Source organism: Monopterus albus, unplaced genomic scaffold (assembly GCF_001952655.1).
Source record: "Monopterus albus unplaced genomic scaffold, M_albus_1.0 scaffold28.1, whole genome shotgun sequence".
In the NCBI taxonomy this organism is placed as follows: Eukaryota; Metazoa; Chordata; class Actinopteri; order Synbranchiformes; family Synbranchidae; genus Monopterus; species Monopterus albus.
This window is the reverse complement of record NW_018127908.1, coordinates 1,151,269-1,176,155: the sequence shown is the minus strand read 5'-3', so window position 1 is coordinate 1,176,155 and position 24,887 is coordinate 1,151,269. Positions and strand designations below refer to the sequence as shown.

At 39.7% G+C, this 24,887-nt stretch overlaps 2 protein-coding genes across 3 annotated transcripts in view; both read left to right on the top strand.

Annotated features, from left to right (window-relative positions):
• Positions 1-4,211, top strand: part of ptch2 (patched 2) — a 28,943-nt gene extending 24,732 nt beyond the window's left edge. The window contains exons 21-23 of the mRNA XM_020595830.1: positions 1,625-2,030; positions 2,140-2,700; positions 2,901-4,211. Of these exons, the coding sequence (XP_020451486.1) occupies positions 1,625-2,030; positions 2,140-2,700; positions 2,901-2,909 (976 nt within the window). The 3' untranslated portion in view covers positions 2,910-4,211. The remainder of the gene's footprint in view (positions 1-1,624; positions 2,031-2,139; positions 2,701-2,900) is intronic.
• Positions 4,212-17,230: 13,019 nt separating this feature from the next.
• kif2c (kinesin family member 2C) lies at positions 17,231-23,917 on the top strand. 2 transcript variants are annotated; one of them, XM_020595607.1, is made up of 22 exons: positions 17,231-17,520; positions 17,620-17,714; positions 17,898-17,999; positions 18,226-18,274; positions 18,357-18,392; positions 19,018-19,167; positions 19,461-19,580; positions 19,668-19,765; positions 19,898-19,993; positions 20,087-20,141; positions 20,254-20,416; positions 20,743-20,833; positions 21,058-21,121; positions 21,332-21,423; positions 21,538-21,680; positions 21,895-22,108; positions 22,326-22,436; positions 22,617-22,684; positions 22,810-22,891; positions 22,986-23,066; positions 23,176-23,260; positions 23,585-23,917. In XM_020595607.1, the coding sequence occupies exons 1-22, from the start codon at positions 17,460-17,462 to the stop codon at positions 23,644-23,646; spliced, it is 2,118 nt and encodes a 705-aa protein (XP_020451263.1). In that variant the 5' UTR covers positions 17,231-17,459; the 3' UTR covers positions 23,647-23,917. The 2 variants fall into 2 exon arrangements, with proteins under 2 accessions (XP_020451263.1, XP_020451264.1); XM_020595608.1 differs by lacking the exon at positions 18,357-18,392.
• Positions 23,918-24,887: the final 970 nt, after the last annotated feature.

The window sequence follows — 24,887 nt, the reverse complement described above, 5'->3', positions numbered from 1 at the left end:
CTTTCTCTCACACACACGACTCTCCCAGGCCCTGACAACAAATGGAAAAGATTACAGTTTATATAAACAGAATTCCTAACAGTGAGACACTGTTGGAGGTCCCACTAAACTCGTTCTTTCTGTCTTATTCTACTCTTGTTTTCCTTTTCGTTATGTAAAGAAGTTCATTTAAAGTTGAGGGAAAGGCTATGCCGTGAAAACAACGATGACCTATGTGAGATTTCAGTGGCTGCATGTGAACTCGCTTTAAATCGATAAAGCGTTGAAGTTAAGTGACTGTGTGTGGCTTAAAGACAGTCACGGTTTGAGCAGACAGCAAGAAATTGAAAATATCTCCATGAAGTGTTTTGTCACAACTGGTTAGGATGACGCGTTATGTTTCTGATAAAGGAAGGAAACAAGGTCAGTGGTTAAATTGAAAAATATGTTATAAGGGGAATTTTGTTAGAGAGATCAAGGGCTGCTGAAATGGGCTGAATGAGCTGAGCTGAGCCGAGCTGGGTGTGTATATTGGTTGTGAAATCACACCCAGCATGAAAACCACAAACTCTTTCCTGGAGAGTGACTTTTGTCAAATGCAGTAGCAGTAGTAGTCTATTCAGAGGAAAGAAGCGTGTTTACAGAACACTCAACAACTATTATCTCTGTCCTTATTGGCTTTTTTCCTCTGTTCCAGCAATCTTTTTCCCCTCCTTTCTTTTACCTCTTTAAGTCCGGCTGGTGGTTAACATCTCATCTCTCTCTTTTTCTGCTTTCTGTTAGTGTTTAAGTGGAGTCCTCTCTAATTTTCTCAGGGAGCTCTTTCTTGTGGCCTGCCTCCACCCCTGGCCTCCCCAGAGCTTCAGTGAAATGCACGCACGCAGTGTGAACGAAAAACCAAACGAGAGAAAGTCTTGTAGCAGCAGCAGTGGGGGCATCAAGGCATGTTTTAGTTGGACTGAGTCGGGAATCGGTTTTGCCCCCACCCCACCCCGCATTTGATACACAAGCACTGGGCTTTCCCTGACTTCTTCCCCTGGGCTACTTCCCTTCCTCCTGTGCCAACTATGTGTGTGTTTGGTGGTGTTGTGTACGTGCTGTTGTCCATCTAAAACATCAGGAAACTGTGGTCTTGCCCTTTTTTTTATCCCATTAGAAGACAAATTAAATGGGAAAATGCATAGAACTAAGATGTTTGTCAAATGTTTTTCACTTTATGTAAAAGTGTCGTTAGTCCAGTTGATGCTCTAAATCGATCTTAACACCTGGATTATGCCTCTGTGTTACTATGAGTTTGTGCACATGCATATGCACTTTGTAATGCACATGTGTGCAGGCAATAGACCGGAAAAGGAGGAGGGTTGGCAGACCTGTTCAGTATAAACACAGGGGTGTTTTGGTATTGCCTGGCTTCAACTAAATTCCAGCTGAATTTACATTTAGTAGCTGCTACTAGCTAACGAGTAAGGTGTGGTCACTCTCATTGCTTTTTCTTACTATATTTCACCTTCACTTCTTGTTTAATAGGGGGATTGGGAGATTACAAGATGTTACCAGATCATTTTAATCACAAACTAGTTCATTTTAGAGCTAATCATGTCTGTCCTAGGTTCAAACTAATGTACTCCATTTCTCTCTTCATCAGGTATTTCTTTGCTGTGTTGGCAATCCTGACTATGCTGGGGATGCTGAATGGTTTGGTTCTCCTACCAGTCCTCCTGTCCATGATGGGCCCTCCAGCTGAGCTCACCCCAGCTGACAATGCGAGCCGCCTGCCCACGCCTTCCCCTGAGCCACCACTGCCTCCACCCATGACCCACCATGGGTACTACACAGGACACCACAACCCACAGTCATCTCATCGACAAGCATTTTCAGAGTTGTCAGACTCTGAGTATTACTCTGAGATGACCACCACATCAGGGATCGGGGAAGATGATTTTAAGTACTGTGACCGGAGTGCATACATAGCATCACACACCAGCGTTCCACCTGCTACATCTCACATACTACTAGAAGCCAGCAAGAATCCCAGCTTCCCAAAGCTCACGGTATGCTGCATGACCACACAGATCTGATAGAAACCCCTCCTGTATATTCAAGTGACTTTCAAATTCATGTGTGTTTCTGAATCATTTTATGAAGATGTGTTTGTTGCAGGTGGTGAAACCATTCAGAGACAATGCAACAGGCACCGGTGGCAGGAGAGATCTGTTAAATGAAACTTCACACAAAGCGCAGTCACCTCTCAGCTCCCAGGTTACGTGCTGGGATGGAAACCAGTGGGAGCAGCAGCAGGGCCTTCAGAGGTTCCAGGTTCAGTCTGGCCAACACTTACCTAGTGATAGAGCTCATTCTGGGAGGACTTGTCAAAGTGGCCCCAGGCTTCAGAGCAGCCGAGGGCCTCAGCCAAACAGGACTAAGGGGCCGAGCTATAGCAGCAGCAATTCCGCTCTGCCGACACAACAAGGCTCCAGCGGGGGACCTGTTACTATGGTTACAGCCACAGCCTCTGTGACGGTTGCTGTGCATCCGACCTTGCCAGGGGCAACATACCAAGGCTACATGCATGAAGGTTTTGACACAGACAGTGAGTCGGACTGTTTTGAGGCCGCTAACAGGACGTGTGGTGACAAAACAAACTTTTCTTCATGTAAGATAGACTCTCTAGAGCTCCAGGACTTGGAAGCAACACAGGGCCAGACAGAGCTAAAATACAAGGTGAGTCAGCATCTAGTTTATCTTCGGTTAATCTGACTTGTAATCGTTTAAGCAGGCATGCTAAGAATGTACTCATACATTTAGCCTAACAATTAGTAATAGCACGGTGTCTAGTTTTTCTAGCCTTAACTTCTCTACTGTTTGAATGCCAGTTTAGCAGTGTCTAATTCTTTTCTCTCACCTTTGTTTGTCTGCTGCAGGTGGGTTGAGGATCCATGCAACCATGATTACTAGACTCCCTCTCACATGCTGTGCCTTCCCTCTTCGAGTCTCTGGTTGCTTCCCAGAGCACCCTGATGCACACATGGTGTCACATCATGTCATGAACTCTCAGTTGTACATAGACTTCACACAAAAAGGAGAGGCTTTATTTCAACAAAAGACTGACTTGTTTTAAGAATTATATAAATTTATGAGTATATATTTTAATACTAAAAAAGAGGGAAGCTATTTAAAGAGTACTGTATAACTTGGGTATACTCTTTTGTAAAATTTCAGATGTAAAAGATTATTTTTGGGGTAGTGGATGATTTTTCCACTCCATGATGTATAGAATAAGAAATGTGCTATATGTAAAGAAAAATAAAGTCCATAAAATGTTAATAAGATATTAGGCTATTGAACAAACATGGTCAGTGTTTTATTTCAATTTGTATTATGTTCTTTTTTTGCTGCTACACTTCAAAATAACTTTAAGTGATTTGCCTTAAAAACATGCAGTTCCCCCTCTTCCCCCTATACTTTGTGCACAGTATTATACTGTGAGATATTCTGCATCTGACACTCTCTCTTAATGTTATATTTCTGTCTGGGTGCCCCATGGTCCTCTGCAGTTTTAAGCTACTTGAAGGAGCTGTGATCATTTTTTCTCTTCTGCAGTTTTTGTAAGCTCTACGGTGGGTGAAATTCATATTTGTCACTTTGTGTTTGACAAAAGCGTTCATTTTCCTTTATTATTTTGGAAGGGAACTATAAAATTCAGTGAAAGGGAGTGATTTTATTTGATTTAATGACTTAGATTTTTTTTTGTTTAGCTTGCTGCTTTAGGATTATAACATGTTCATGTTGTTGTGGTCCTGTGCAATCATTACATCATGTAAACTGGTTCAACCTTTTTAATGCTTCATCCCGCTCTGGCTCACTTTCTTCTCACATTTCTTTCATTCTTAGGATTATCATTTCATTTCCTTTACCAAGTTTCTCTTATTCAGTATTGGTCTCATCACTGCCAAATTTAATTGCAGGGAAATTTTGCCAATCTGTTCTTTAATATGTCATTTTTAAATGGCAGCTTTGGTTTCTTTTGTATATATAAAAAATGAAATACATAGCTACTGTGCAGTTGTAAATAACTGAGCAAAATGAGCAAAGCACCATTTACAGTTTGAACAGAGCGTAGACAGCCAGGAGGTGTTGTCAGACAGTGGTGAGGAGTTTGGAGGGGGGCTCCTGCATTGTTTTGTAGTTTATTTCAGAAAATTGTTAATGTCATGCCATATAAATTATTTATATTTTTTGGATGGGAGGGATTGACAACACTTTAGAGCAGAGGCCATTTCTTTCTTTCTTTTTATGGAGCAAAGTTGGAGGACCATGAAGGAGAAGGTGTGTAGGAATGTGTCACTGTTGTTTTTAAGTTTCCTCTTGGCCTTTCCTTCTTCATTGTCATTTTGAAACTGTCTTTGACCATGTCTAAAACACTGTGACTTCTGAAAACTATGCTCAAGAAAACCCTTGTGTGACCGTCATGTTCCCTCACCTGCTATAGAAATTTAACTAACAAAATAAACTGAATGAAAAAGTGTTTCTGCAGTCTTTGCTAGTTTTTGTAGTGTGTTTATGTGTATTTCCTTGTGATACTACAAAAACACATAGATTCAGATGAGCTAACTTAGGATCTGTATTTGCTTGTTAAATACTCTTTAAACAGGCTTGGTCTATTATCAAGGTGTACAGTATTACTGAGGTGTCAAACAGTTTGGTGTCACTATGGTGATATTTTAAAGCCCAGAGTTTCCATATTTCATATCTACTATAAGTGACTTAATTTTTCTGAGTTTATAATATAATAGTTATAGGAAAGCATGATGCAAAGTCAGGATCACTGTAATATGCTAAAAGGTCGTTAGCTCACTTTTTTTAACTGGAAAATTTATCTCATTGAGTTTTGCCTGTAAGTCAAGTCAAATTTATTTATAAGATGTATATTGTAAACATATATGTAGAACATAATCCAGGAGGACAAGCAGCATCCAGGTGCCTCTGACAGACCTGAGTGAGAGAGAGGGCAGGCTACACAAACCCCAGCACGTCATTCACACATATAGGAAAAGGAAACATTAGACAGAGAGACAATATGAATACAGGAAGTGTGACAAAGAAGAGGCTGGGACTCCTGGAGACCAACAGGCGTTATACATGAATGGAGCCAAAGGGGTTGCCAGGGGTGCCATCAGCCATTCCCAGAATCCGATTGCCCACCCCTAGTGTCACCCCTGCCAGAGTCAAAATGTATTAAGTATTAATGAATGAAAAACAAAAAACAAAGGCACGTTAATTACAACTAATGTTTTTTCTAGTGCTTTATAATTGATATTTGTCAGGTTTGCCCGGCTGCACCTTCCTCTCTTGCTTTTCTCACTTTAGTTTTGTTTCCTCACCCTGATTACACAATCTAGCACACCTGCCCCACTTCCCCTGATTATCACCAGCTGCACCTGTTCAGTCCCATTTCTCAGGCCCCTTTGTTCGTGTGTTCTTTCTAGTCCTACAGCTATACCTTTGTTTAGTCTAGTCCTTTTGTCTCCTTGCTCCTTTTTACCCTCGGTCTCCTCGTTTCCATTTTTTTCTCTCACTACATTCTCCTGCTCATGTTTTTGTGACTACGGACCTCTCCTCTGGACCCTGGAACTACTCAACCCTACCAGCCGCCACCATACAGGTTGATGCACAGTCTCCATTAACTGTCATTACATGCTCCTGTCTCCACAGTCATCATCACCTCAACCACGATCAGTTCAGGATCGACCCCAGCATCCGCAGCCCGACCTACAACCATCCATCTCACCAGCCACTGTTTTCCACTACCATAGCTCGACACCCGGTGACTCCTTATCATTTCTGCAACTGTCTGTTTACTTTCACTGTTATTGGCACTGTAAATAAATCCGTCACTACTTGCACCGAAGCCAGCCACCTGGGTCCGTCTTTCTTTGCTCGTTCATACCCGTGTCCGAGCAATCATAACAATATTGGTCAAATTGGTTTTATTTTATATCATGCATGCATTTACATTCATTTCTCCAGTTGTGTTGTTGTGAAGTACTTGGCCTCAGTGGGAAGTAAATAATAAAATAAAGAGTGCAGCCAAAGTTAGCTAAACTGTGTATGTGTCATTTTTACACAGAATAAAACTATTTGATTCTGCATAATGTATGGTTTAGTATTTCATGGAACTATGGGGTTTAGTTTACTTTTTACATGGATTTCAAATGTGCCACCCCTTTCTGAATTTGTGCCCGAGCCTGGCCACTCCATCCAAAACTTTCTAAAGCTGCCCCTGTATAGACATAGAGTTTCATTATAATCATTTGTTTAAAATAAGTCATTTCAAGATAAAATTAGATTGGTTTTCATTTCTGCTTTATTGTTATTTCATTGTGCCGTTAGTTTTTTTATATTGGGCAGGCACTACATTATGTATGTGTTATTCTACTGTATGTGGCTGTTTTAAAACTTATCCACTTCATAAACAATGAATTATGCTGACAACCACTGAACTGGAGCCTTGAAGCACCTGGAAAGTGTTTGGGATCAATGGCTTTCTGGATCTTTGTTGTGACTCGTCTGTCTAAACCTCCGTCTTTGTGCGTGCACATGCACACAACCACATACACGCACACACATGCACAAATATTTCTACTATGCTTATTGCACTGCACATTCTTAAAAATCCAAACACAAAACAAACTGCATACTCGCACACATACAAACATATACAGCCCCTCGCCTCCTCATACACAAATGCACACACAGAAAGGCCCACCTGTGTAGATGAAAAGTAGATGCTGTAAATTCCTTCTCTTCCCACACAACAGCTCCTCGTTTGTCAGGCCAAGCAAAGCAGCCCATGTCTGAATCTGATACCTCAGCCTTTTGAAGTTACTGTCATGCACATCCACCTCTAAACCACAGCTCATCCACACTCACGCACACAGAAGCAAACAACACAATGTTCAGCACAAGATAAAACTTACATTCTATTTATTTACTATGTAATATAACACACACCCTAAAGCAGTAAACAATACCGGCCAGATTGATTTAGTTGTATTGCTAATGAGAACAAATGTGCCCCCTGAGTCATATCATCCTGAGAGCACATGTTGTATTTAATATCACAGCTCAGTGACAAGAAAATGAAAACATGCTGTCTAGTTATGGGTCAAAGCAGAGCTGGAGCTGATCCCAGCATGCATTTGGTGGAAACTAGGTAAACAACATTTCAGACTAATATTCACAGCTATGAACAAAGTAGTGTTTCAGAAGTAATTAAGGAAAGAAACCCAAGAGAAAAGAGCAGGAATAAAAAAATGCAAGCGCTACTCAGCAAAGGCAGCTTTATTTTACTAGGTGTGTCTTGCTAATCACTTAGCCGCTGTACCACGTCTTTACAGTGAAAACACTAGTAAAGTTTTAATGTGGTTGTAAAAACGTTTTAATTTAAGAGTATGCTAACGCAAGACATTAAAAGCACCCATTCATTTTCTTCTAAATGTCCCAGGAAGAAAATAATGAAGTCATTTTTAAAAAACTGATAACACAGGCTGGTTTCAATATAATTAACACAACTTCATCACTGAGTTTCCCACAAGCATAATGGCTGTATCAAATAAAGATGGATAACTTTACAGTTCATTTGTGTTGACCTGAACCTTTCTCTGTTTGGAGATGATGTTTAGGTTTATTGATAATGATGGGACAAACCAGTGGTGTAATGAGCACAGAAGGACCATACTTACATCTCCTGTCAATGTGTACTTGACAAAGACACTGAAACCTTACCAGCTCCAGTGTTGATCTATGTCTGAATTTAACCTCTGACCATCAAGTAAAGGGGATGGGTTAATTTAAACTATAAATGAGCTTGAACATAAATTAAATAATCACTTTGAAAATAGGTGTGAGGTTGTTGACCTGTCTGACAGAGCACGTTAATTAGAGATGGGGCATTATGCATCAGCAGTCTTGAATTTTTGCTGTCTTGCACTGAGCAAGTGTACAAAATGAAACTAATTCCAGTAGTGCAATGAAAATACATATTCAGTAGATATGCTGTACATCTTGGCTACAGATAAAGACAGCTCTGGTCTTCTGCATTTGGCCACAAGTTGTCATCAACATTGCTCTTTACAGTAATTAACATCAAAGATCTGTCAGATTTAGCCAAAAGATTAATCTTCATCCATAAGTCTCTGGCTGATGATGGTTTATGGTTAATCAATCTTCTGTCCAGAAGAGATGTTCGGGCATCTAGCATTCATCCAAAAGGGACATCTGATCATGCTGGCTGTCATAAACTGTCCACCTCTATGAGGAAAATAGTTCCTCTGTGGTGTTTAGAAATGGACAGTAAACAACTACAGAACCTTCTGGATTCAGCCTCACCTGACTCCTTTCCTGACCTGGCTCAAGATTTTCAAATAGTTATCAAGAATGAACATAGGGGCGCAGTGGTATATGTCAGAACTGTGCAATTATTTGTCTTTTTAGATGTAGCTGTGCCACAGTGTAGCAAATCACAGTGTAATTTACTTTTATTTAGTTTTATGTTTTTAGTGGAATGTAAATGTAATAATTTTTGCAGTAGTATGTACACAGTGTAAATGTATAGAAATTTGAGCACGAATGTGAAAATAGCTCATGTAATTTGAATGCATTTAGTATTAAAGCAATACAACATTGGCTTTTGTTGTGCTGACAGTGTGGAGAGTTTTGTGAAAAGCTTAGTATTGACAAACACATGTTAGCGATTGCTAAAAACAAGTCTGTAAATCTCCTGCATGTGCGCAGACAATGAATGTAACTGTGGTTAAAAGCGCTTACTCCCTGCTTTCTGTGTGTGAGTACAGTGTGTTGGTCCAGATAAAGCCTCTCAGTGCCAACTCCTGACCTGTGTGTGAAGCTGAGATCAACAGAGTAAAAGACACCACAATGAAGGTACAAAAAAAAAAAACCATTCTCATATTCTGGTGATGCTGGTGTTGGTGTTTATGCATGTGTGTATGAGTGTGTGCACCACTTGGGTGGCCCGAGGATGAGCAGCCATTGTTGTTGGAATTCAATAGGGCTGATTAGTAAAGAAAAGTGTGCATGTGCGCTTGTGTGTGGAAAAACATGCACTGTGTGTCTACATGAAGCAGGGGGTGATGTATGTGTATTGCTCAGTTTAAAAAGTATTTTAGAAAAGTAATTAAAAATAAAATGTTGCACTACCTTGATGAGGTAATTAAATAGTTACATTACATATTACAATTTAACAGGGTAAGTAGTAATCTGTAATCTATTACAGTACATTTCAAAAGTAACCCTCCCAACACTGCTCACATGAGAGAGATATAAAAAAGCTCATCTTTCTCTAGGCAAGAAGGCAAATTAGAACTTTTTTCCAAAATACCAAAGTCTTCAATTACTTCAACTACTAATTTACTATCAGTGATCCCAATCAATGATTTCTATTCCTTAATTCATTTGTGGTTGAAATGATGTTTTTATACTGAAGCATTTCAGATTAAATTGTTTTCAAGCAAGGCCTTACCTCCCATACCTTCTGTCCAAATGAACAAACCTATTGTATTTTATAATATTACTGTTTCTATCCATACAGAGCAAGTTGGCTATGGCAACATTTCCAAACAATTTCAATCACATCTTCTTTAACCAATCCATGAACATGTTAATTTACATATTCACTCACGATTCTGAGCCTTTTGGGAGCTTAGTCTCTCTTCTGTTGGATTGTTGCTCTCACCAAGTTCCTTTTAATCATCTCTCACAGAAACAGAGGAAGAACGAGATCAATATTTACTGAAAACACTCTTCACCATAACAAATGTGTTTGTAATCTATGCCCTGTGCATGTGTGTTGTGTGTGTTCTGTGTGTGTTTAATATACCTTGGCCATGACCGGGTCTACTGAGGGGTGGCAGAAGGAGGAGGAGGAATACAGAGTTCCAGGCAATCATGCAGACAGACGGGAGGGCCCATATAGTGTAAACATGTTTTAAATAAACAGGAACCAGCGTAATGCCCTTTTAATTGATTCATTCTGTGCTTTGCCGTTTACAGAAGGGCCTAAATATGAGCCTCGTAAGGCAAAGGCCTTGTGTTTATAAGTGGTTTGTTTAGTTCAAACAATAACAGTTTGAACACCAAATGTTGCTGTGAATCAGTTGTGATGTGTTGTGCTGTAATGCTCAGTGGAATTGGGTTTTTTTTTTTTTTTGGTTGGGTTTTTATGTTCGCTCTCTCTCTTTTTCTTCAATGTCTTCAACTCTCTCTTTGTACATGTATGGGTTTCCATTTGAGCACGCCATTTTAGCAGAGAGTAAATGAGCTGCAGCAGCTCTCTACAGTACAGTTCGTAGGCCAGGCAGCGTATGCTGATGTACAGTATGTGTGACTGAAGCTTAAATTGCAGCCACAGTGTAATGATATGGTGGAATGGCATTGAGGGGTACTCCAAAGTGAGGGTGGGGTTGGTAATTAAACATACGTATGTAGACACATACAGAGAGCAGGGCACACACACACACAGAATGAGAGAAAGAGAGCAAAGTTAAACACATCCAAGTGGGGTAGTAAAAGCTAATGAAGGCTCAGCACTAGGCTGGCACACACAGCCATTTCATGTGGTGAGGAGGAGAGGAGGAGGAGGAGGACTGGGGTAGCCTGGGGAGCAATAACGCAGAGCCTTACTCTACAGCAAGTCAGGCAAACCAGGGGAAAAACTATAATTGACACCATGCATGAGTGTGGTTTTTCATTATCATTTGTCTCAGGGTCTGCCAAATCACTGTCTATCTAAGCAACGGAAAAGGCAAACAATGACATTAACACATCTGGGGAGCATTAGCAATAAAACTAACACTACAGCGTAGGCAGCTTATTACTGTATTTTAAGAGTTAAGCACATTAATTGTCCAGCTCGGATCCATTTATGAAAATCAAGCATCTAGCAATTATGACAAACAAGAGTTTTTGACAGTGACAAGTGTTAATGTTTGGATGCATTGTAAAGTTTGGAAATAATATTGTAAAACTACCCAGTAGGTCATTCATTCAGCTCTAAATAAAAGCAATACACATCACTGCAAGTATGCTGCCTTATACTAAAATGACTGTGTCACTATTAGGTCGTATTCTGTGAGATTACTACTTCCATTCTTTTGTTTTTAATGGTGGTTTATCTGATGATAAACCACAGTTTGCTGTGGTGGTGTTTCTTAACACGTCAGATCTCGCAGTGTGGCCAGTGCTGTGGTCTATTTATTTCTGTCATTTTTGTTTATCAGATTTGAGTCTTTTTTGGCAATTCAGCTATATTGGTCATGATAACTACTAATCTTCTGTTTGTATCAAACAGCTGCTGCGTTTTTTTAGCAAACAAGACATTATGAGTCAGAGCAATTTTGCCGGATAATATATAACTTATGAAAACTAATTGTTTTGTTTGCTTAATCATCAATATAGGAAAAATGAATCCATGATAAGTGAGTCAGAGGTTCATAACCTGTTTTGAAAAGGTGAAAACACATGATCCTGGTGTGTAGGCTCATTTCCCAGCACTGAAACCTTGGTTTTTATTCTAGTGCCTGCTTTTGGAATTTTATTCATTCCTTATGATGCTTTCCAATATAAGTTAACATTTGCAGAATTTAGTGTCAGTGTTTTAGAATTAGGCTGCTGCATTGGGGTTGTATGAAATGACAGATTCTAGAGACATTCTTGAAACTAGGTGATTTGTAACAGACTCATTTTGCAAATATTTGAGATTATTTCTGGCCACGAATTGAAAAAAATGACATTTTTGCATTGCATCCCACCCATGTGGTTTCAGAGGATGTGCAGGTGTAGTTTTTATTTGAGATCTTTGGGCTCCACATGTTGCACCCTGCACTATGCAAGCAAACATAACTTCTCTGATGAGTCCCATAACAAAGTAAAAGGAACACTTACTGGTTTTAGGATTCGTTTCAAAAGCACACTAACACATTTATGTGCTATTCACAGTTTGTGGTTTCAGTTGCAGTGCTCCCTTGAAGAGGTTACAATGCAGGCCTGGTGTATCTCAGTCTTTATTGTTTGTATAAAGAAATTGAATTCAAGAAGAACATTTATGGAATAATTTCACAGTCATGGATTCAACCTTGCTTCAGATGCATCTTATATTACTGATCTCACTTACATTACTGAGGTTTCAATGGGAAGTTTTAAATTAAGTTTCAAGCTTATTTTGCTTTCTTAATGGTTTGCAGTGAAGTAACCTCTGTGTTTGTATAGTACAAAATGGAAAAGTGATAAAGACCAACAGGCAAAGTGACAAAATGGTCCTGTGGAATAGTTACTGCAGACCAAATGGAGAAACCAAGTGCTGCACTAAACGTGTGTGTGGGTGTGAAGCAGCAATATTAATGGTATTCCAGTTCTGTGGCTTGCATGAGCTTAATGCCCTAAAATGCCCTAGGAGTGCTCTATGTGTCTAGTTATTTGTCATAAATGTTAATATTTGTGTTGTCACTTTTGTAACTGGTTCTTGATCTTGTTAGGTTTTTGTTTTTTGTTTTTTTGCTGCATGCAAGTGGTGCATTGTACATATTGCTCAAGCAAGTTTGGAAAATGTTGTTCTACTTTAGATAATAAATTACAGTGCATGTCCAAAAAAGGTAACATTCATATATTTAATAGTGACTGACATGCTAGCCCTGGACATACACAGTGATGAAAATGTATTTTAATTTGTTTCCATTGTGTCCTTCAACATCTGCAGTATAGTCTCACCAACAGGGGGCGTGGTAACAACAAAACGATAGAACACCTGAACTACAAAAACAATATGTTTATAAAAAATACTGTTCAGTCACAAAATGTGATTTGTGCTGCTGACAGGAAACTAAGTTGGGGTGAGAGAGGTGGATTGGTGGCAGATTTCATAATGGGCCGTGGTTTTACCAGCCTTGATTCATCCAACCAAAGTCGATTACAGGAAGTAATAGCTGGGATAGCCTGGTATGTGAAATGTATTGCTGTAAATCAGTTATCTATTGATATGAAAGTATTTCATCTGATTGCTATTAATGAAGCGATGTGGTACCGTAGCTGTACCCAGCCCGTGGACAGACACATCATTCCCTCAGTGTAGCTGTGTGTAGTACTCTGACCACTTTTAAGTGCAGAAACCAAATAAATAAACAAAATTATAGTTGAAGAAACAAACAAAATTTACCAGCTGAGCAAACTTATTCAGCTGTTGGCACAGGGCTGTGGCAGTGTGGCACAGCTCAAAGGTGAATAAACTGCTGCTTACCAAACAAGTTCACCACTTGAAATGATGTGGTTGAATTCTCAGCTTAGTCTATACGGCAGGGTTTTATGTATATATTTATTTATTTTTAATGATGGGCCGGAAACCAAAATGGGTCACTGGAATGTTTCAGAAGATCACCACATGCCAAGAATACTAATATGCTTTAATGAGTTAAAGTTCCAGACTTGCTCAGTATTTACTCAGTTTGGCTCTTTGGCTGGAGAAGTCCTAAATCCCTGCTGTCGCTAGACTGGATGCGCACTACAGTAAGTTCAGTTATGAAGCAGTATATCAAACCAGATGGTCTATTGGTTAACACTACAGAAAAGCACACTTCTAATACTGGTTCACATGTCAAGTAGCCCTATTACAGTAGTGCTCTTACTTCCAGGCCCAGAGTTTGCTGTAATTGGCTGTATACTGCTGTTTGTGTTTAGCTATATTGCTCTCTGCTGGCCATGTACTATAATGCAACATACGTCAGGGTAAAACTAAGAAGACACTCTAATATTACAGTGATGATTGAGGAGGGGTTATCAAATCTCTAAAGTTGCTCCATAAGCAAAAATGCATGGCCCAAAATATATGATCCCTTTCAGAGGCATTATATACTAAAGTCATTCTCAAGATATAAAGTATGGATAACCAATGAGTATGTTAGAGAATTGTGTAATTAAAACAAATTTCTATGACTGAAACCAAAAGAAATTTACAGAAAAGGAGAGAAACCAATAGTTTGACAGTACTCATCTACAATCTCTGTTTTTCTTCTTTTGTCCTCTCTGCTCCTCTTCAAGTCTGTCAAACTTCAGGTGATTTGTAAGTGTGCTCAGCTCACATACTGAACGCATGTGTATTTATTTAGTCTGTATAGGGGTACAGAGTCATGGCCACTGCCAATTCTCTATACACAGAGAAAATATGCTGCTGGACAGCTGGAAAAAGGAGAGCAGTTAAATAGACTTGTGGCCAACAGATACAAGACCCTCTCCTTCCTCAGATCAGCCACCACCACTACCAAGTCTCCAGACTGAGAAACCAGCACACATTGAAACGTTGCTGATTATTTTTCATGACTGAAATATCCACACAGCATGGTAATGACCATAAAAATGTATGTTTAAAAGGTAAGGCTTGCAACCACAAGGCCAACTTTCAGTCTACTGAGTTTTTTCTCAGCAAAATATCTCAACCTTTTCAGTGCAAGCAAACAAATGAGTAATGGAGCTGTCTGTTCATTTTCATGCACAGTGTGTCTGAGGAAAGGCCCCGGAGGTTCAGCAACAGTATGTGACATTATAAAATTGATCTTTCTCACTGTCTGAATCATGATTCCAAACTTTTAGGAAATATAGAATGAACACACACATACACACAAGTATAAAAGAGACACTTGCTGCAATTATAGAACACAAATATATAGCACACTTGTACAAAGTTTAACATGATTTTAGCAGAGGAGACAAACTGATTTACTTATATTTGATCAAATTACCAATGAGATTCAAAGTGACGTAACAGCATGTAAATGTCCGCTCTTCTATAATGATGTGGTGACAACTACATACAGCTATGTCTAGTGTGATATTACATACAGTACATACATACTGTGAATTCATGGCCCCAGGGCTGTTTCCTGATCAGTCTACAGTTGCCATATTCTTCTAAACACTCATCCATTTAGTCTACTGTATTTCATCCATGTAACTACAGGAGTCTCTTCCTCACACTCACTGCACCCCAGGCACAGCATGCCTACAATCAAGGACAGCTGGAGAAAGACCTATAATGCAGTTCAGCATGGGAAGCTTCCCCATTTTTACTCTTTTCTTTTTGCCCCCTAGTCTCTCCAATCCTCTGTGCCCATACCCTCTCATTAACTATATGCAAGCTGGGCTTATGTATAAACATTCCCCACAAGTGAACACTGACACATGACAAATCAAATGTCTGATAAACAGTATGTGCTGAACAATGTTCTCCCCCACCACCGATGAATGCAAAATAAACAAATCCCTGTTGGTTGGCCCGGCCAGGCCATTTGGTAGGTCTGGCTGTCGAAGACTGGGTGGCCCAGGGCTGCTCGGTGTGAGGCCTGGGATGGAGCCACAACTGTTTCCTGTGAGCAGCCCAACCCCCAGAAAATCTGCACGACCGGCTTAGTGGGTGGTATTCTCCTCCTTCTTTTCCTCTCATCTCCCAAACTCCTAAACTCTCCTCTCTCCCTCAAACCCTCCTCTCCCCTTCAGTGCTCTCTACTGCAAGCACTTGTCCCTGCTTTTCCTCCACTCAGTAAGTCCATCCATTCTCACACCCCTCAGGCCAGCCCCACTGGCCTTGAGAGGTGGAGTATGCAAGTTATTAAACTTTTGTCTGCTGTATTATAGCAAATTACTTCTTTAGTTCATGCTGGGTGCATATTTTGGGGTATATTTGAGTCTGCTCTATCATAACATCATTAAGATATGTTTGTGATATGTTCTCAGACATTTTATCAAGAAACTATTTATGGATTTATAAAACAAATGGAAATTTGATGGGAATGCTAATCCAATGACTATAATACATGAAAAAAAATTGTACATTATTACATTGGTGCAGGAGTCTTATGAATATTATATCATCATTAAGCAGTTCTGCTGATTGATTTGCAAAATTGTGCTAAATTACCTATAATCTATGATATTAAAAAGATACAGATATAGTATTGCCTAACTAAATATTAATCAACAGTGTTTTTTAAATTTGAAATATGAATAATGATAATAATAGGAAGCCAAGTGACACAGTGATTAGTACTGTCCTCTCACAGCAGGAAGGTTCTGGGTTCAAGCCCCAGCCAACCCATGGCCTTTCTGTGTGGAGTTTGCATGTTCTACCTGTGCCTGTGTGGGTTCTTTCTGGGTACTCCGGCTTCCTCCCACAGTCCAAAGACGTGGATCTTAGATTGATTGGCGACTCTAAATTGCCTGTGTGTGTGGTGTCTGTTTTTAAGTGTCACCCCTGTGATAGACTGGCAACCTGTCCAGGCTTCAGCTGGGATTGACCCGTGACCTTCGTTAGGATAAGCAATAAAGATATTGGATGAATAATAATAATAATAATTATTATTATTACTTTGCCTGTTCCCGTTAGGGGTCGCCACAGCGAATCATCTGTTTCCACCTAACGCTATCCTCAGCATCCTCTACTCTCACCCCAATTAACTTCATGTCCTCTTTTAGCACATCCATATATCTCCTCTTTTGGCCTTCCTCTTGACCTCTTGCCTGGCAGCTCCATCTTTAACATTCTTCTACCAATATAACCACTATCCCTCCTCTGCACATGTCCAAACCATCTCAATCTGGCCTCTTTGACCTTGTCTCCAAAACAGCTGACCTGAGCTGTCCCTCTGATGTGCTCATTCCTAATATTATTATTATTGTTGTTGTTGTTATATTGCCTGACCACAATTCATTAAAAATTAATAAAAAATACAATTTCACAGATTGCAGTTTTTTACATTCAGTAAAAATAAATTACTTTCAGAAAATGGTCATGCACAAAAAATGTAGTCTATAAGGTCTTAACAGTGCTTAAAATATGACTAGATCATCATGTTTTGGATTATGTAATCTCTTGGTGCAAAGTCGTGAATAAAACATCAAAGTAGTGTAATATAGTAAAACATGTGCTTCACTAAATGCTGCGGAAATGTAGTCTTGTCACAAAATGTAATAGTCTTCTCAAAACGATTTCTAGTGGGCCTACACATAAAACGTTCCGGATTGTTTAAAGTTTCAACTGACTTCATTGTAATGGTAATTTCTGATTTTTCCAGGCTGTGGCGGTATAACACCAATTTCACTTTTACCTAAGACCTCGTAGAAGAAGAATGACGCAAACGTGAGCTTGATGTCGACCAATCAGATGCTTAAAAACCGGAAATAACACCAGTTTGAATGTTGAACGGTATGAGTGTGAGTTTGCCGTTAGTAAGAAGGAGATGGCGTTGTTCACAATACAGTAATAGAATAGTGTGGTTACGTATTAGTTCATTTGTCAGCGAAAAGTGGATTATGGTTTAATAGCAATAAGGGCGCATTCGCTGGCGCGACAGTAAACTCGTTAACAAAACTTAAACGTTTCCTGTATTTTGGTTTTTCTATTAAAGCAGTGAGAAGAAATCAAAATGGAGAGCAACTTGTCGAGACTTCTGGTTGGACTATCTCTACAGATCGGTCGCAGTGATGGTGAGTTGATATTTGTTTATATACGCGTACTGAAGCTAATTCAAATCATTGTCCGTCATTGATAAAATGTGATTTGGCGTTTGGTTATGTGTAATCCAGGTCGAGTGCATGCGGCTACGGTAAAATCTTTTGACACCGTCAAATCCACGGCCACGGTAGAGTGGTATGAGAGAAACTTATGCCAAGGGAAGGAGGTCAGTAGCATTAAGTCCACAAATAGAGTAAAGACTTTTGTTGCACAGTGAACCAGTCATCTCCTAAACAACCATCATTAAAGTCTTTTGAAATATTCTCTATACTTGATGTGTTGCAAGTTGACGTCTAAATCAATTTTGTTACTGCATGTCTCCTGTGGGGTGGGTGTGTTTGTGGCTTAGGTTTCAGTGGGCGAATTGTGTGCACTTAATCCAGAGTTGCTGGACTATGTAAACTCTGCCTCCAACAAACAAACTGATCAGCCAGCTCCTGTTCCTGACAAGGTACCCTACTTTTCCACATATTAATGTTTAATCTTATTATTTTTAAAAAGAATTTCTATGTTTAATCCCGCAATTCTAATTGGAGCATTTTATCAGAATTGCTTTCTTGTTTTGTCAAATGGGCTTTTTTCCCCAAAGAAGAGCAAAGTAATCTCAGTTAACACTCAATATTGATGAATATGTGCAAGTGAGTGAGCAACTTCTCCCGTTTCCGTCTCTTCCACAGAAGTATGAGGGTCGACTGCGTTCGTCTAGGATTCCTTGGCCTTCCACCTGTACGTAAATGAATTGTCCCATTTTGTCTTAGAGTATCATGTGCATTATTCTGTCACTTAACAGCTTGTTTTCTTCCAAAAGCCTCTACTCCAGCTTTGCCCAAGGCTGAAGAGTCAGGTTGGCAAGACATGCATGCTCCTCCCCCCTAAAGCACAAATCAGCTGTATTTTGTAGGGCTCAGCCCTGGTCATTGATTACATATAAGTAATCATCTGCTTTGCTTTAATGACAACTGGCACGGGGATGCGAATGGGCATATTGTTGTGTTGGGTAATTCAGGGTGCACAACACGTTTTTGACAATTAATAGACAATGTTTTTGTTTATTAATGTCTAAATTCTGGCTGTGAAGAAATTGTATACTGTACTGAGAAGTGGGGAAAGGAGTGTACTAAATATGTACTGGTATCTTTTATAAATTTAAGACTGAGTGAGCAATGCCCCCCCCCTCCCCAAAAGATGGCTGTAATTAACTTTGTTGACTTTCACTCTGTAATACTTTCATTGTCAAATATGATCAGATGCTTAATCAGCTGCTACATTTCAGCTTCTGCTTGTCTGTTTCTTTAACTCTGTCACTCAGGGTCTCCAGAATGTTTCTCTTTTTTTTTAGGACTAAATAGCCATGTGTAGTTTATTATTCCATTATGCATGGGTTTTAGTGGTGCTAGCCATGCTTTTCAATACTTGCTTCAAGATTTTGAGACTCATCTGTGCAGCTGTTTGACATAGATTTGTCTTAGTTTCAGTTGCCAAACGGTCTCAGGCCAGGCAGACGTCTGTGTTCCAGCCTCCAGCCCCTCTTCGAGCACCGGTGTTGACCTCTGAGTCTCAGGCAAACCCGGAGACAGTCCGCCCTGATCTCCCATCTTCATCAGTCCTCATAAACTCTGGTTGGTAGTAGTCTTCTGAAAACAAAAGGGAAAATTTTGAAACTACAGTTTCCCACATATTTGTTTGATTAAACATCTGAGTGGTGTTTTTAGTGATGGGTAGCGTTGAGTCCAGCCTAGTTTACACATTGTCATTGACCACAGTCGCATCACACACTGGTAATATGACATGTTGCTGCATGTTTAACAGTAGATTTTCAGGTATTTTATCTGTACAATTTAATATTTGTGCTTTGTTTATTAATTTTAAATAAATTATTGTTATAATCTGAAGTGTGTTCTCCTGCTTCCAGCGAATGTGAATCAGCAGCACAGAAAGAAAGAGGCCAAACCAGCACAGCCGCAGGCTTTAGTCTGTGATGCTATAACGGAAAACGAACCTGAGAGAATGCCTCCTCCACCTGCAGCCAAAAGTCAGTAACAAATTGTACACTGACCTATCATATCAGTGAGATGTCAGGTCATTTAAACAACAAAATTGTTATCTTTATGCACCTCAGGTAGAAGAAAATCTGTGGCTGCCCCAGAGATGGTTAAAGGCAACAAAAGGCAGTCTTGTGTTATGAAACCCCCTGAAATGCAACCCAAAAGGGGAAAGGTGAGGTTCTTTAGCTCAGCCTGGTATTTTTATCTTTTTAAACTGTAAACATGACTGTCCAAACCATTTTAGATATGAAAAACTTCCTTTTCATTCTTCATTTGCACTCCCTTTGCTTCTTTCTCTGTTTAGTTTGGAGAAGCTTTTCAGCCAAACCAAAAGTTCTACGATATGATCCAAGAGTTTAGAGAGACCTTGGAAATCACCCCCATATCTGTCACTGACCAGGTATGCTTGGACTCTTGAACTATGTGCAATGTATGATGCTGTATGTGGCTGTGTTATAACAATCCACACTTGTTTTCTCACATCATTTTACAGATTCAACCTCCCAAGATTTGTGTATGTGTTCGCAAGCGACCCCTTAATAAACAAGGTACACTATACAGTATCTGAAGATAAATGTAAAAGTAAGATTTGTTGTGTGTGCAAAATGTTACCCATTGTAAGTGTTTCGGTGGTGACTCTGACATGCCTGTGTATTCCAGAGATCAATAAGAAGGAGATAGATGTTGTGTCTGTACCTGGAAAGGGTGCACTGTTGGTCCATGAGCCAAAACAGAAGGTCGACCTCACCAAGTACCTAGACAACCAAACCTTCCACTTTGACTTCTCCTTTGACGAGACCGCCACCAATGACCTGGTCTACCAGTAATGTCATTTTGAATGTCTTTGTAGCAATCTGGATCAAACACTAAGTGCCAGTTTTCTTACTAATGATTTCTTCCTGCAGGATATGATTAATGCGCTCACTTTGCCATTAGTCTAGTGTTTAACTTGCCGTTTTCCCAATCAAAATTTTGAATAAGTATTTGCAAGTCCACATAGCAGTATTTATTATAAGTGTGTACAATATTGGTGAGGAGTACAATTTTGGAAATTCCAGGTGTACCTTTCATAAAACACTATTCTGCTTTGTGTATTGTAAGATTTGGCAGGACTGGAGTTTGACAGATTTTTATTTATTTTAACTGTAGTTTCACAGCCAAGCCTTTGGTGCAGTCCATTTTCGAAGGTTGCATGGCAACATGTTTTGCCTATGGCCAAACTGGAAGTGGAAAAACCCATGTAAGTCTGTGGTTGAATTGTCTAGAGTCAGTGATTTCAATACCTTTTTAGTACACTGTAGATGGAAATGAGTAACTATTTTGCATGTTTTCTAAAAAAACATTCTGGCTTTTAAGGTGTCTGTAGACTTTTCTTTCGCAGGGACCTACAGAGAGTTTCCCCAGAAATTCTAATCTCTGTATTGTGCTTTATGCACACCCACTGATTTGTCATCTTCTCCCTAGACGATGGGGGGGGGTTTCACAGGAAGGCAGCAGAATAGTGCCAAAGGGATCTATGCATTGGCAGGTAGGACCCAAATCGGCCACAAATTTGTCAATATAATCAGTCAATTAAAGTTTATTTTCTTTGTTTTTTTCCCCATATTGTATGTAAATGTCTCCACTTATTCAGGGTAGTACTACTGCTTGATTCTTTAAACCAAGTGTTGTCCATTATTATGTTAAAGTTACATGAGAACTTTAAATTTGAATAAATGCTTGACTCGTTTCCCTTTAGCCCAGGACGTTTTCACCTATCTCCACCACAGGAGGTATGCTAACCTCGATCTCTCAGCCTACGTCAGCTTCTTTGAGATTTACAATGGCAAAGTAAGAAAAATGTCTTGCTCTGCCTCCATGAATGTGTTTATTAAAATATTTGTCTGAAAAAAAAATCTGCATTTATCAAGTCATCCTTAAAGTGAATGCATTTATTGATTTTAGGTGTACGATCTGCTGAACAAAAAGGCCAAGCTCCGTGTAATGGAGGACGACCGACAGCAGGTTCAGGTGGTGGGCCTGGAGGAGGTCCACGTGACCACAACGGAAGAGGTCATCAAGATGATACAGGCGGGCAGCGCTTGCAGGTATTTGCGTCCAGAACATGAATGATTTTCAAACTTAACTTTCATTAGTCTTTATAAACAAAATGTTGACTGATAGTACTAAGATATATCATGTTTGTTGCTTTTACATAGCAACCCAGTTTTTCTGTTGTCCATCTAAAAAAACGTGCGTGTGTGTGTATATACTTTTAATGTGGCTGCTTACCTTTTCCTTCTGTTCCACTGTCTTTTCCAGAACCTCAGGCCAGACTTCAGCCAACGCCAACTCATCCCGCTCCCATGCGGTCCTTCAGATTGCGCTACGATGCAATAACCGTGCTGCCACATTGCATGGCAAATTTTCATTGGTCGATTTGGCCGGCAACGAGCGTGGCACAGATGTCAGTAGCAGTGACCGCAGCACTCTGGTGGAAACTGCAGAAATTAACCGCAGCCTGCTGGCTCTCAAGGTAGATTATGGTGAAGGCCAGCGCACGTCGGATAAATAAGTAGATGTGGCTGCAAAGTGAGGTTTTGCTCTAGAGTAACCCCGGCTCTCTAAAAAGAATAAAATGTTTAGCAGTTAACTTTGTCAGGATACTGTCCAAATATGAAATAAGCATCCATATAACTTAAAAGGATGTTGAATCACATCTAACACACCTGTGTCCTCTTTATGTCCTGTAGGAATGCATTCGTTCATTAGGGAAAAACAGCGAACACATCCCATTTCGCATGAGCACTTTGACAAAAGTCCTCAGGGACTCCTTTATTGGAGAGAAGTCTAGGACCTGCATGGTATGTTAAACACCAGATTTGGCTTAGTTTGTGGTATGTGGTGTGTCATGGTCTGGTTACATTACAGTGGATGATGCAGATGTGCATCAAACAAGCACCAACTATGATGCAAGTGTGTGTTTAAGTACAGGATTTATGTACAGTGTATGTCCACACATTTTCTCTCCTTGTTTTCCATAGATTGCAATGGTGTCTCCAGGCATGGCTTCATGCGAGTATACAATGAATACCCTACGTTATGCTGACAGGTACATGTTCAACTTGATTCTGACTTTTATTTATTTTGTTTTTGTACTAGAAATGCTGAATTTTACTATGAAAAGAATACCATGCCATAGAAGATAAAGGTTGAAACATTTTGCCCTTTCTGCAGAGTAAAAGAACTCAATGGAAAATCCAAGGCAACTGGAGCAACAAAGGCCAACACAGAGCCTACCGATGACTCCTCAGAGGAGGTCAGGTTGCACAAGAGGAGTCAAAAAAATCATAACTAGTATAATTATTCTGTGTATAATTTTGTTATGTATTGTTCACGTTTACATCTTCTAGGAATCTGCTGTGGATACAAGTGTATATGATGCCATATCCCAGGTGGCAGAACTAGAGGAGAAAGTTTATGTAGAGCTGCAGGTATAGTTTTGTTAAACCTGCTCTTCTTTACAGCACAAGTTGTAACACCATTTATAAAAAAAAAAAAAAAAAAATAAGTCCTCACACCTTTGTCATTTTTGTTTCTCAGAGGGCAGATGAAATTGTCACAGCAATGTCGTACAACATTGAGACAGGACTTCCCAACTTGGTGGACTATTCGCGGAAGTTACTGGGTTTGTACAGCAGCTTGATTTGGGAGTTTAGTACTATGCTCTACATGATTTACCCTTCTTGGGCTGTGTATTTGAACATTACACAGCAAATGCCACAGTTACTTTCATGGAATTTCCAGCATTAGTTTAAAAGCGTTGCACTAGTTGAAGATTTTACATAAACATTTGCCAAAACTATGGAGACTACAACCGATTACCTTGTTTGAAGAGTTCATCAAAACTTAAATACAATTATTAATTAGGCATTGGATAAAAGAAAAAAGACCAACTTAAGTGTGGATACATGTTTTATCTTGATTAATCAGTCCCATCTGCCCTCCACAGACATGGTTCTAGCCTTGGAATCTGCAGTGGATCAGGAGCGACTGGCAAGAATGAAACACTGAGACAAACCCAGGAGCTCAGGCAGTTGCCAGTGAAGTTTTGTATGTTTTAAAGCAGTTGTTTGCGATTCTGACTGTAATAAAAATGCTTTTAAACACTAGTTAATTAAAACTGTATGAAATAATTTGATGAACTGCTAGTGTATTTTTGCTGATAGCAGATATTTACCCTAGTGTCTAAAACCATAACCAAGTTTGACACCAACTATGACATTCTGTTCAAATAAATCAATTATTCTATTGTAAAACCACCAGGGACCTGTTGGTGTCATTTTTATTAGAAATTCGACGAGTGGGCATGCACCACTTATAAACCTTTGTCAAAGCTGGCACTGTGGATGGTTGCCCCTCAAAGGTAATTTATACTGAAATCAACTAAAAGCTAAATGCATATTTAAATATGTCATTAATTGGGGTTTCTCCTGGGTCTGAGAGTTTGAATATAACATATTGAGGAAATGTTGTACTCAGGTTTTAATCTTTAGTGATGAGTTGCAAATTTTACAAATGTTTTTGTTCACTTCTGTTAATGTAATATTTCATAAGGATTTCTAATTATACCAAGTCAGGTTTGGTTGAGAGGAAATGATGTTCAGCTAACATGTGTTCAGCTGTGCTAAAGGATGATTATTCACCAACTGGCAAAGATTATATCAATAGTTTATTAACCAGTAATAGAGCCCTTGCGTCAGGAAGGGCGTCCGGCTTAAAAATATGCCAAATTTAAACATGTGAATCGTTCAGTGTGAATTCCATCCCAGATTGATTCGTAGACAGAGAATAGGAAAGGCAGGACTATAGGTCTGAGAATAGGGACTCTTAATGTTGGCACAATGACAGAAAGGTAGAGAGCTGGCGGACATGATGGAGAGAAGGAAGGTAGATATACTGTGTGTGCAGGAGACCAGGTGGAAGGGTAGCAAAGTGCATAATATTGGAGGGGGATACAAACTTATTATGGTGTGTATAGGAAAACAAATGGGGTAGGAGTGATCCTGAAGGAGGAGCTCATGAGGAATGTTTTAGAGGTGAATAGAGTGTCAAACAGGGTGATCAGTTTGAAGTTGGAAATTGAAGGGGTAATGTTGAATGTAGTCAGTGGTTATGCTCCACAAGTAGGGTGTGAGTTAGAAGAGAAGGAGAGATTCTGGAGTGAGTTAGATGAGGTGATGGAGAGTATTCCCAGAGGGGAGAGAGTGGTGATTGGGGCAGACTTCAACACGGGCACGTTGGTGAGAGGAACA